Source organism: Brassica napus, chromosome A2, assembly GCF_020379485.1.
Source record: "Brassica napus cultivar Da-Ae chromosome A2, Da-Ae, whole genome shotgun sequence".
Lineage (NCBI taxonomy): Eukaryota > Viridiplantae > Streptophyta > Magnoliopsida > Brassicales > Brassicaceae > Brassica > Brassica napus.
The window spans coordinates 345,137-357,449 of record NC_063435.1 but is presented as its reverse complement, the minus strand read 5'-3'; the positions used below and the strand labels follow the sequence as shown (position 1 = coordinate 357,449).

Sequence of the window (12,313 nt, the reverse complement as noted above, 5' to 3'; positions counted from 1 at the left end):
GCATCACCATTCTCACACGCAGCATCATCGCTTTAGAAAAATCTGCATTCACTGAACATTTAGTGCATTCACCAGATTGTTGCAGTAGTAACCATACGTTTTTGACTGCTCCATCATACTCAGTGTTTGCATCAATCGCCTTGTAATTGGCTGAAGAGAAGCCTATGTATTTGCACAACAGAAGCTTTGAGTATTTGATGCTTTGTATCAGATTGTTCTTTCATATTTTTTTTTTATTTTTTTCTTATAAAATGTAATGAAGAAAAAAAATTAATATACATAGCTCTTGCAAAAGTCTCGCAAACAAAATATTCAATTATATAGTAACATACATCACACGTAAAGCATATTCCGCGCGAAGCACGGACCAACCCTAGTATATCATATGTGTTACTTATACCAGTTTCTAAATTATACCAGCCTACAATGATGTTCAGTTTTTGTAGCAGCAATTTTCAAAATTCTGTTGTAGAAACTGTTGACACCTGCTACAATCAAAATACACATAATTACGTATCAAACGATAGGTGACACGCCAGTCTAAAACAAAATAACATTATTATTTTTGTAGTATGTTTTTTTTTTTTGGAACGCTATTTTTGTAGTATGTTAAAACAATCAACATATACGTCATAACACTACAGAACACAACAAAAACAAATTATTCAAATAAGAACACTACGAAAACAAGACACGATATGAAAATAACACATTTCGTTTTTTTTTTGTAGTTATTTGAAATCAATCAAATATAAATAGTCACCACACTACTAACTATAAACGTTTATTCCTATTAAGAACACTATGGAAAGTACAGGATATAAAACGAATCCAACTTATCCTTTTGTTTTGGGGTGGGTCAATATCATTCATACATGCTGAAGTAATTCCAAATCGTGTCACGTCAGTAATGGGCCTGGGCCCTTTGCCGACAAAAACGTGGTAGGACACGTGGGTATCCCGAATCCGAGATTCATTTATCCTACGTGGCCACGCCGTGTGTTAGATTATAACCCTCTTTCTCGCTCAGAATCTTTCAACCTTTCGACCTAGACATATTTCCCAGATCCGAAGATCCGAACCGGTAATTACCAGAAAAATCAGATTTTGGATCGGATTCAGATATAGGAAAATATCCAGTCGGATAAGGTTTAAAATCTGGTCGGGTACCGAATCGGATACGGATATTATCCGGGATCCGTACGGGTATCCGAAAGATCCGAATTAAACCTTAATTAAGATAATCCTAGTAATCTATTATGCTTGTTTTCATTTTAACTTTGTTTTGGTTATATTAAAATGGTTATGTTATTTTATTATATTGTAATTTTAGTTATCTTGTTTATGTTTTTTCGGATATTTAGAATATTTTTGGTTCTTTTGAATTAAATTTGGTTCTATCGGGTTAAATGGTTTAGTATACTCAAAGAACCGAACCGAATCCGTTAATATTTTGGTTACTACGGATGTAACTGGATCCGAACCGGATCCAATAGGTACCGAACCGTATCCGAACCGTAATTTTAAATTATCCGAATGATACCAATTTCTTTAGTTCTAAAATATTCAAAATCCAAAAAATCCGACCCGGATCCGAACCGATTATCCGAATGCCCAAGCCTACTTTCATAAATACTTAGACCCAGCGAATTAAAAATATATATAAACTCGAAGCGCATCTGCTTTCGAAAAAGAAAAGAAAAAAATTTGGATTTTGGAATTTTCCGGTGGACTGAAAAGCTTCGTGCTTGGGTGCGTCGATTCTAGGGTTTGTTTTTGTTCTCTCCTTTCGCTTGATCGATCTCTATCGTTATCATCTGATCATCTTCTTCTCCGTCGCGTTTTGATGTTAGGGTTCCCTGCTATTTTATCCCCTTTTGTGATTTTCATTGATTTTTTAGCGATTGTTGTGAATCACGGTTTGTTTTTTAGTTCGAGTCGCTGTATTGAGTATGAAGGATCATGAGCATTGAGCAGATTGATGTATTAAGCATGAACAATTCGTAGGAAGGTGGATTCGAAGTATGATTATTTAATTGCATCTGTTTGATTTTAGACTGAATCTGAGTCAAGTACGATCAATAAAGTTTGAAACTTTGCTGATTTTTAATGACCAAACAATTTTATTTGGTATTTTTTTTTTTTTGTTTTATAGTGTTTTTTCATTCTCTTATGAAAGTGATTTGTTTTTAAGTTTCGCTGAGTGACACGTGTTTTTTCTTGACAGGGCTGAGGAGTTTGTCTTCTATAGTTAAAGTGTGATTGTACTCTGGATGATGAGGATATGGACTCTGTATAGTATATTGATTTCCTCTGTGTGGACCTGACCAAGCCAAGAATCTTTCTGATTGGCTCCAACTTCAGGCACGTGTCTCGAGTTGCAAGTTAGATAGATGGAGGACGATGGAGAAATGGGGATGTTCTCCAAGAATCCAGTTGAAATGGTGGAGTCTCGCGGTGTAATGTTCTCTTGCTTTGTTGCTGCTCTTGTTGGTATTCTCACCATAGCCTACACTGCTTTCCAATGGAGAAGGAATATCAACTTGAGTTGGACAAAAGCCATAGCCAGGTCGAAGAAAAATCCAAAGGCGCGGCATAAGACTCCCGTTGCTCCACATAGCTGGGAGCTTCACTCTATATCTCGCGCCAAGAACTTGAACTGCTGTGTATGCTTGAAGTCGATGTCGCCGTCGCAGACGATTGTAGCTTCTGAAACTTTTGTCCACAGGTGTACTATCTGTGGTGCAGCAGCGCATTTTAGTTGTTCGTCAAGTGCTCCTAAAGATTGCAAATGCGTCTCCATGGTTGGGTATGAGCATGTGGTGCACCAGTGGGCGGTGCGGTGGACGGAAGGTGCTGATCAGACTGATGACTCTTCGTTTTGTAGCTACTGTGACGAGTCGTGTAGTAGCTCCTTTCTCGGGGGTTCGCCTATATGGTGCTGCTTGTGGTGTCAGCGTCTTGTCCATGTCGACTGTCACAGTAATATGTCGAGTGAGACAGGGGACGTTTGTGATCTAGGCCCTCTTAGAAGGCTAATTTTGTGCCCTCTTTATGTTAAGGAACTGACTCGGAATCCATCTGGAGGGTTTTTGAGCACGATCACGCATGGCGCAAATGAACTTGCGTCTACCGTCCGTGCCAGTATCAGGAGTCAAAGTAAAAAATACAAGCAAGGTAATGAAACTTCAGTGGATTCGGGTAATAGTGGTAGCAATTGTGATGAATCGACGGAAAGCACAGCTGATACAGGTCCGGCTGTTAATGGCACCCATGCCGTGTTGGAAAATTCAGGGAGCGTTATGAATGGAGGTTCCTCTCACGGGGACAGTGATAGCAATGGCAAGCTGGAGAAGAAGCCCAGTGTTAAAAGAAGCGGGTCTTTTGGCCAGAAAGATGAACATCAGGCACTAAGGTCGAAACTTAAGTATGAGCTAGCTGATTTGCCTTCTGATGCAAGACCGTTGTTGGTTTTCATTAACAAAAAGAGTGGTGCTCAACGAGGTGATTCCCTTCGTCAGCGCCTTAATCTTCTTCTAAATCCTGTGCAGGTTTGTAAACTAGTCACACAGTTATGTCTGTAGACTTTTCCAATGCATTTTGACTGGTTATTGTGTTCAAGTTTATTGATGGAGTTGTTTCGTGCAGGTCTGTGAATTGAGTTCAGCGCAGGGACCAGAAGTGGGACTGTTCCTCTTCAGGAAGGTTCCTCACTTTAGAGTTCTTGTCTGTGGTGGAGATGGCACTGCTGGTTGGGTATTAGATGCCATAGATAAACAGAATTTTGTCTCTCCTCCTGCGGTGGCTATCCTGCCTGCTGGAACTGGGAATGATCTAGCCCGGGTATTGAACTGGGGTGGTGGTTTGGGTTCTGTCGAGAGACAAGGAGGCTTATCTACAGTATTACAGAACATTGAACATGCAGCAGTCACTGTCCTTGATCGTTGGAAAGTATCGATTCTGAATCAGCAAGGAAAGCAGCTCCAGCCACCAAAATATATGAACAATTATATAGGTTAGTTAACCTATCTGATGTCAGTTCCAGACTCCTTTGCTCTTGTTTGCAGCTTCGTTTTTTTGCAAAAACTCTTAGCAGGACTTCTTTGGGTTAAAACCATTTGCATTTGAATCTTTATAATTAAAATTGTAGAAGGATATAGTCTCTCGTTTAATAACTCCATGCCTGAGGTCTAGTTTGAACCATGGCCATTGTGTATTTTTGATCCTTGTAAATGATTTGACTGCTGTCCTGAAACCTGCAGCCTATAAATTTTGGCTCACGTTACAAATCTTAACAGGTGTTGGGTGTGATGCGAAGGTTGCCCTTGATATTCACAATCTACGGGAGGAGAATCCAGAGAGATTTTATAGCCAGGTGACGAAAGAAACCTGAATTGATGAAATTTTAATATAGCCTCAGGACTCATTAGTCATACTATTTAACTGGGATTATTGTAGAGAAGCTGTACTGTTGATACTTAATCTTTGAAACTGACATTTGAATGCTCTCTATGTGCAGTTTATGAACAAAGTTCTATATGCTAGAGAAGGTGCAAGGAGTATAATGGACAGAACGTTCGAAGATTTTCCCTGGCAAGTTCGTGTTGAGGTGGATGGTGTTGAAATCGAGGTTCCTGAGGTAAGTCACAGTAACTACCTTACAAGAAAAAACAAATGATAGTTAAGGCTGTAACATCTCTGCTAAATCTCTGAAGGATGCTGAAGGAGTGCTCGTTGCAAACATCGGAAGTTACATGGGAGGTGTGGATTTGTGGCAGAATGAAGATGAAACATATGAAAACTTTGATCCGCAATCTATGCACGACAAGATTGTAGAAGTCGTGAGTATATCTGGAACATGGCACCTTGGCAAACTTCAGGTGTGATAATGATCATCTTACAAGTTCCAGTTGCATTGTATCTTGTAAAACTAACATCAGTTGTGTTTCTCCCTCACATAATCAGGTTGGGCTATCACGTGCTAGAAGGTTAGCTCAAGGACAATCAGTCAAGATACAACTCTGTGCGCCGTTGCCTGTGCAAATTGATGGAGAACCTTGGTTTCAACAACCGTGTACCTTAACCATATCGCACCATGGCCAGGTCTTTCACTCCACTTCCCTAACTAAGGATTCTAGTTTTGTGTGAAACTGATCTTTGTTTTTTCTCATTTATCTTCATTTGCAACAGGCTTTCATGCTGAAGAGAGCCGCAGAGGAGCCACTGGGTCACGCAGCGGCTATAATCACAGATGTTCTAGAAAATGCAGAAACCAATGAAGTGATCAACGCTTCACAGAAGCGAGCTCTGCTTCAAGAAATGGCTCTACGGCTAACCTGAAAAAGAAAAGACAAAAACCTTCCCTCTTCAGCAACCAAACATCATTGATTCATTGGCTAGTCACTGTCTAATAGAAGTTTTAAAGTGTGTGTTTACATGTCAAATCCGCTGAATGAAAAAGCGGGTTATGTGTGGAATTAGGAAAAAAAAGAAAAAGAAAATGGAACCTGGTTCCAAGAATTTTGGCTGTTCTCAACGTGTTGTGCCATAAAGTCATGTGTGGAACTGATACAAAACTTGTTAAATTATCTATCATCTTTTTTTTTATAATATTACATCTCCAGAATTTCTTTTCTCTTCTATATACATGCCATCTTGAAACTGCATTAGCGTTAATCACATAGTACAATTCGGTTTAATACAAAACCGTGATTATTTAACTGGTTATCTTGTAAACAAGAAACCTCTCTGTATATAAAAACTAAAAAGAGGTCTAAAATGTAACAAACTCATTGAAGTGGGTGTAACAGAAAATCAACAACTTTCTCCAATTTATATTTATTTTTCGGTCCTCCAACTTGGCTTATTTTTAATATATAACCCACGAGAGACCTTGACTCTCACCTAAAACCTCGATTAAAAAATCCGTATAATTTTAACCCAATCGATCTCCTATCCTCCCTTTGAGCTCATCCGATTCCTTTGAAACTTTCTGGGTTTCGAGATTTTTCCATTACAATATTAGTTTTTTTTCTTCTCTTTGTAATAATATTATCAATTCAACTGCGTTAGAATCGGTGAAGAATCGGAAGCACGAAGATGGGGTGTTGCGCGAGCAATACAGCAGGAGGAGGAGGTTCAAAGGCTAGCCGGATGGCACGGTGGCGATCCACCGGCATTATTGGGCTTCGTGACTCCAAATTAAAGGTGAAGAATCTGATTTTGTATTCATATGAATGATTTCGAAAGTTTGATTAGACGAAAAGTCACAAACTTTGATTGCTTGGCTGATGAATTTCAGCATAAAGATTTTGTTTTTAGGGTTTATATTTGGGGAATTTTAGACATGATTAGCTGATTATGTATTGAAAGAATCTATTGAATTGATTGATAAAACTGTTTTGGCACTGTATGCAGCATAAGATTTTGTATTAGGGTTTATGTTTGGGGATTTTAGACAAGATTAGCTGATTATGTATGGAAGAACTTATTAAATTGATTGCTAAAAACTGTTTTTGGCATCTATCTGTATATATGAAATGATTGAGAGAGTTTGATTAGATGAAAAGTTACAAACTTTGACATAAGAATTTGTTTTTAAGGTTTATGTTTGGGGATTTTAGACAGGATTTAGCTGATTATGTCTCGTTTGTGATTTGTTTTTTTTTTTTTTGTTGAGCAGACATTTCCTGATGAAGTGATTGTAATGGAGAGAGCGGTACGAACACTCGATCTAACACACAATAAGATCTGTATGTCCTTCTTCACCAAAAGTCTTTATCTTTTTTTTTATTGTGTTTCAGAGTTGTAGTTGATAAGGCTTTTGTTATTTTTTTCACCATTTATGCAGCGGATGTTCCTGCAGAAGTTAGCAAGTTAATCAATATGCAGCGTCTGGTGAGAGACAGCTTTGAATCTCTTGTACATTATCATTGATCTTCTGAAACTGTTGATGATTCAAACTTTAATCTTATTGGCAGTTAATAGCTGATAATTTAATTGAGCGTCTTCCCGGGAACCTTGGGAAACTTCAATCTCTCAAAGTTTTGATGCTTGATGGAAACCGCATTAGCTGTTTGCCTGATGAATGTAACAACAAGAGCTCTCTTTATTACAATGTATCTATCTTAAAACGATTTTGTGTATTTATTATTTGTTATTTTTTTTTTTTTTTTGCAGTGGGTCAGTTGATAAGGCTTGAGCAACTATCAATCTCAAGAAATATGCTCATATACTTGCCTGATACTATCGGTAGTTTGCGCAATGTACGTTTGACTTCATGTACCCTGCAAACTATATAGCTCAAGGTCTCTGATTAATTGGCTCTCTCTTATCAAATGCAGCTAGTGCTGTTGAATGTCTCGAACAACAGGTTGAAATCACTTCCAGAATCAGTAGGGAGCTGTGCCTCTTTGGAAGAAATACAGGCTAATGGTATGTTTCTAGTTTCATTGAATCTATTTGCTGTTGTGGTTGTTTCTTCTCGAAAGCCTAATCGTGATTTGGGATAGCCTTGCAGATAACGTCATTGAGGAGCTCCCTGCATCACTCTGCAATCTGATTCAGTTAAAGTCTCTCTGCTTAGACAATAATCAAGTGAAGCAGGTGTTATTTTGTTTCTTCACCTTTAAACCTTTTTAGGATTTACTAAATCATTTCTATCTTATTACTGTGAATCTCTTAACATTTACGATTTTTTTTTTCAGATTCCAGATGGATTGCTGAAAGATTGCAAGAGTCTGCAAAATCTTTCTCTCCATAACAATCCCATTTCTATGGATGAGTTTCAGCTGGTAAGTAGTTTATTCTGCAACCTAAAAAAACACGCTTGTGATTGTGTTGTGTGTAACAGAACAATGGTGTAAATGTATATAGATGGAAGGATACCAAGAATTTGAAGAGAGGAGAAAGAAGAAATTTGATAAGCAAATTGATTCGAATGTGATGATCAGCTCTAAAGGACTCGATGTAGGCGTTGATAAATGAGTACTACTGTCTTTAGTTGGTAAGTTGATTCAGAATATAGATGATAGATCTGGTAAAATCTCTATTGATGCTTCACTGATCTCATAAAGTTTTTTTATTCTTTCTGAAGGTCGGATTGGTGAATGAGGATCAACGTTTTGTGTAAGAAACATTGTTGTACAACACTCTCTCTTAAGAATCTGTGTTATTGTGACTCTAAAATTCTTATGTACACATAGGCATGAAGGCGTGTATGTGTGTGTATGTATCTCTTGTATGTGTGTTTATAGTTATACATATAACATGGCAAAGTGATTCTTGCCCTTTTTATTGAGAGGTGACGGTGCTAAGCGTGATTTAAAGTGTGTTCTATTCTGTCTTGAATACTCTGAAATTGAGAACCGAACACAGTAGTTGAAACATGTCTGCAAACCATCATAACGACCAACAAAGATCAGACAAAGAACGTATCAATCAGAAGAAGAAGGAGAGACAAGGGACATGAACTCCTGATCTGATTCCAAAGCTTCCATAAACTCTGGAAGAAGACACACTTCCAAATCAATGCTTCCTCCACCTTCCCTTCCAGGATAAGCTGATACCTTCCCATCATACTTATCGTTATAACCGCTTCTAACCGCAACTGCTTTCCCCATCCCGAACTGGCATCCGTAGTTGTCATACCTCGGTGAGTTTCCCATATGAACAATGGTCGGATCGTAAAACGTCTCAGATGGCAAAGCATAAGGAGGATTGAACCGTCGTTTCATCTCGGAACAGATCTTTTCACCAGTGTGTTCAACCACAACATGATGCAGCTTTGAAGCAGCCCATCCAAACTCATTCTCCAACAGGTTACCTACTTTAGCAGTCGTTTTCACTAGAGAGATGTACACACCAAAGTAGTTCATAGGCAGTGGTGGAACCATTCTTGGTCTACTGTCAGCAACAAACCTGCAAGTGGTTTCTTGATCACTTTGTAACTTTCTTGCTCTTGTAATGCTTCTCCATATAAATGCGGTTAAAGACTGCAAAGAAGAGATCATTGTTGTTGTTCCGGACTCTTGGTTCGCCTTTGATTTCAAAGATCTCACTGCTTCTGATGAGAAATGGAGCATCCTCTCCTGCAAAACCTGTGTCTGGAACTGAGGGTTTGACTTGGGAGATTCACTGAAGGGAAGGCTGTAAACAGAACCGGTGGACACTTGTCTCAAGATTGGAGGATTCTTGAGACAAAACAGTTTGATGTTATTGTCAATGGTTTCTTGAGAACTGAAGATCTCAGACAAAGAGTTGAAGAAATGCCAGAAGGAAACTCCATCTCCAATAGAATGATTCATAGACAATCCTACAAAAACTCCATCTACCAACTCTGTTACCTATAGGACTAGAAAAAATATTATATGAGTTTGATATATATATATAATGTAACTTACTTTGAATCTAAGGTACATGTACCTTGATTGATAAGAGACTCATGGTATGACCTTGGCCTTCACTTCATTGTGATGATCAAAGAAAGATTGAACAACCAATGGAACATACTTGGACCCAACAATGTCTCCCACACTTAGATCTGATTTGGCATGGATAAATCCAGCTCCAGAACTGTTATTACAGTCCACAAACACTGAATATGAACTTGCATCGTCTGTTACCGAAGTGGAGAGGCGACCTGAGAGGAGATAGAAATGGACAAGTGCTGTGGCTAGAGAGTCTTTGAGCTTTTGCAGCAAAGTCTCCATGAAGTCTTGTGGTTTGATTGCACCATCAGATGGTTTGAGAAAGAGAAGACCCTTTTGGATGTATTGGAATGAGAGCATCACATGATCCATTGGTGATAAATTGTATGGATCTTTTGATGTTTCAGATACTGTTTTGGGTTTGACAAAGCATTGGGAGATGATCTTTGCTTCAGATGATGAAGCAGAAGAAACCATTTTGCTTCTTTTGTTTCTTTCAATGTCTCTTTTGTTTCTTTCTTTGTTTACTCTTGAGAAGTTTATTGATCTTATTATAATAATTAAAGGCTGTTTCATGGTAATGCTAAGAAATGTAACTTAAAATAAAGATCAGACAACAAACAGAAGCTAACAGGATCAAGAAGAAGAGACAAGGGACATGAACTCTTGATCTGATTCTAAAGCTTCCATAAACTCTGGAAGAAGACACACTTCCAAATCTATGCTTCCTCCACCTTCTCTTCCCGGATAAGCTGATACCTTCCCATCAACCTTATTGCCATAACCGCTTCTAACCGCAACCGCTTTCCCCATCCCAAACTCACTTCCATACTTGTTAAACCATGGTGAGCTTCCCATATGAACTATGTTTGTATCAAAAAATCGATTATTAGAAGGAGACTTCAACCATTGCTCCATGTCTGAAGAGATCTTCTTGTCAGTGTGTTCAACTACACCTTGATGCAACTTCAAAGCAGCCCATCCAAACTCATTCTCTAAGAGGTTACCTACTTTAGCAGTCGTTTTCACTAGAGAGATGTACACACCAAAGTAGTTCTTGGCCAATGGTGGATCCATTCTTGATCTATTGCCTGCAGCTAGCCTACAAGTAGTTTCTTGATCATTTGGTAACTTTCTTGCTCTTGTAATGCTTCTCCATACAAATGCGGATAATGACTGAAAAGAAGAGATTGTTGTTGTACCACACTCTTGATTTGCCTTTGCTTTCAGTGTTCTCATTGTTTCAGATGAGAAGTGGAACATTCTCTCCTTTAAAACCGGAGGTTCGGTTCCACGAATGGACTCATCAGGTTGAGTGAAGGGAAAGCTGCAAATAGGACCAGACATTTCACGGAAGATTGGAGGATTCTTGAGACAGAGTAGTTTGTTACTAATGGTTTCTTCTTGTGAGTTGAAAATCTCTGACAAAGAGTTAAAGAACTGCCAGAAGGAACTTCCATCTCCAAGTGCATGATTCATAGACAGTCCTATGAACACTCCATCTTTAAGTTCTGTTACCTACACAGCTCAAATAAACAACATCAGCATTTATCACTATAAACCTGTTTAGGCCTACTGCCTAGGCATTTTACCGGAATCCGAAAATCTGAACCGACCCAAAACCGAACCAAAAATTTATAAGCCGTTATCATTTGTTAATTATATTGAAAACACAAGAAAGAACTAATGTACCTTTATTGATAAGAGACTCATGGTGTGATCTTCACCACTCACTGCTTTGTGATGATCAAAGAAAGACTGAACAACCAAAGGAACATATTTAGACCCAACAATATCTCCAACACTTAGATCAGATTTGGCATGGATAAATCCAGCTCCAGGACTGTTATTACAATCCACAAACACAGAATAGGAACTTGCATCGTCGGTTTTCCAAGTCGAAAGGCGACCAGCTAGAGGATAGAATTGGACAAGAGTTGTGGCTAGAGAGTCTTTGAGCTTTTGCAGCAAAGTCTCCATGAAGTCTTGTGGTTTGATTGCATCATCAGACTCCTCAGATGGTGTTGATGGTTTGAGGAAGAGAAGACCCTTTTGGATGTAATGCAAAGAGAGCAAGAAGTGATCCAATAGTGATAGATGGTATGGCTCTTTCCATTTTTCAGGGAAGGTTTTGGGTTTAACGAAGGATTCTGAGATAATCTTTACCTCAGATAAAGAAGAAGAAGAAGAAACCATTTTGCTTCTTTCACTTCTTCTTTGATTTTCTTCTTCTAAGGTCGGTATATAATAATTACACGAGAAACTATTTACATTAAAGATGATTTGTTATACGGTTGAAATGAGTGACCAAGAATGCTTAACTTAAATGTGTAGTAGTTATTACACGTTAGGATTTTTCTTCTATCGTCCTTTCCAACTTGGAAAAGGCAAAAAGAAAAAAAAACAGAACATACTATACAACGAAACCATTATTACACATTTAAAGACAAGTGTTTCAAAAAGAAAAGAAAACACATTTAAAGACGAAGAAGCAAGAAGCCAAAGTCTTTTAAATGCTTCTAGAAGTGGTGTGATAAAGAGACCACGATGTATGCCTAAGAAAGAGACAAGTCTTTGAGCCTCAGCCAATAGAGACACGTCCCTGAACTGGTGATTTTTAGACAACAGGAGTCTTCTCATCTTTGATATTATATTGCATATGATTATTATTTTTTGTCAAACATATTGCATATGATAAAATGCAGAAAACATGGGAAAATAAAAAACAAGCAACAAGGCAAATAAGTTGTTAGAACTTACTGTTGATTTACCTAGTTAAAAATCTCTGTGTTTGTTTTTGTTGTATTAGGCTAAGTCTAGAGTTAATATTGTCAACTATGTGTTACTTATTTTGTGGGCCAGAAAGTATGGGTGTGGTATATAAA

The 12,313-nt window shown here is 38.2% G+C and overlaps 3 protein-coding genes and 1 pseudogene across 6 annotated transcripts; 2 read left to right on the top strand and 2 right to left on the bottom strand.

The window, feature by feature from the left end:
- The first annotated feature begins 1,626 nt into the window (after positions 1–1,626).
- LOC106380515 (diacylglycerol kinase 1-like) lies at positions 1,627–5,610 on the top strand. 4 transcript variants are annotated; one of them, XM_048747229.1, is made up of 8 exons: positions 1,627–1,768; positions 2,228–3,551; positions 3,649–4,015; positions 4,299–4,375; positions 4,520–4,639; positions 4,716–4,880; positions 4,966–5,103; positions 5,191–5,610. In XM_048747229.1, exons 2-8 carry the CDS (start codon positions 2,394–2,396, stop codon positions 5,338–5,340), a joined length of 2,175 nt encoding a protein of 724 aa, XP_048603186.1. In that variant the 5' UTR covers positions 1,627–1,768; positions 2,228–2,393; the 3' UTR covers positions 5,341–5,610. The 4 variants fall into 4 exon arrangements, with proteins under 4 accessions (XP_048603186.1, XP_048603195.1, XP_048603196.1 ...); XM_048747238.1 differs by having other exon boundaries at positions 1,665–1,752; XM_048747239.1 differs by having other exon boundaries at positions 1,668–1,848.
- Positions 5,611–5,895: 285 nt separating this feature from the next.
- On the top strand, positions 5,896–8,321 carry LOC106422681 (plant intracellular Ras-group-related LRR protein 7). The gene is made up of 10 exons (XM_013863456.3): positions 5,896–6,207; positions 6,683–6,752; positions 6,851–6,897; positions 6,981–7,089; positions 7,180–7,265; positions 7,344–7,434; positions 7,520–7,605; positions 7,707–7,793; positions 7,876–8,005; positions 8,096–8,321. Exons 1-9 carry the CDS (start codon positions 6,100–6,102, stop codon positions 7,984–7,986), a joined length of 795 nt encoding a protein of 264 aa, XP_013718910.1. The 5' UTR covers positions 5,896–6,099; the 3' UTR covers positions 7,987–8,005; positions 8,096–8,321.
- Positions 8,095–10,004, bottom strand: LOC125581573 (annotated as a pseudogene).
- On the bottom strand, positions 10,004–11,793 carry LOC125581570 (uncharacterized acetyltransferase At3g50280-like). Its single transcript, XM_048747242.1, has 2 exons — positions 11,121–11,793; positions 10,004–10,946 (listed from the first exon to the last, which is right to left on the bottom strand). The coding sequence occupies exons 1-2, from the start codon at positions 11,622–11,624 to the stop codon at positions 10,065–10,067; spliced, it is 1,386 nt and encodes a 461-aa protein (XP_048603199.1). The 5' UTR covers positions 11,625–11,793; the 3' UTR covers positions 10,004–10,064.
- Positions 11,794–12,313: the final 520 nt, after the last annotated feature.

Bases quoted from the DNA above. Each gene is read 5' to 3' on its own strand.
- LOC125581570 (XM_048747242.1), bottom strand. From the start codon at position 11,624: ATGGTTTCTTCTTCTTCTTCTTTATCTGAGGTAAAGATTATCTCAGAA. The intron at 10,947-11,120 runs GTACATTAGTTC...TGAGCTGTGTAG, and splicing joins TGAGTCTCTTATCAATAAAG to GTAACAGAACTTAAAGATGG.
- LOC106422681 (XM_013863456.3), top strand. From the start codon at position 6,100: ATGGGGTGTTGCGCGAGCAATACAGCAGGAGGAGGAGGTTCAAAGGCT. The intron at 6,208-6,682 runs GTGAAGAATCTG...TTTGTTGAGCAG, and splicing joins TTCGTGACTCCAAATTAAAG to ACATTTCCTGATGAAGTGAT. The intron at 7,435-7,519 runs GTATGTTTCTAG...ATAGCCTTGCAG, and splicing joins GGAAGAAATACAGGCTAATG to ATAACGTCATTGAGGAGCTC.
- LOC106380515 (XM_048747229.1), top strand. From the start codon at position 2,394: ATGGAGGACGATGGAGAAATGGGGATGTTCTCCAAGAATCCAGTTGAA. The intron at 4,376-4,519 runs GTGACGAAAGAA...CTCTATGTGCAG, and splicing joins CAGAGAGATTTTATAGCCAG to TTTATGAACAAAGTTCTATA. The intron at 5,104-5,190 runs GTCTTTCACTCC...CATTTGCAACAG, and splicing joins CCATATCGCACCATGGCCAG to GCTTTCATGCTGAAGAGAGC.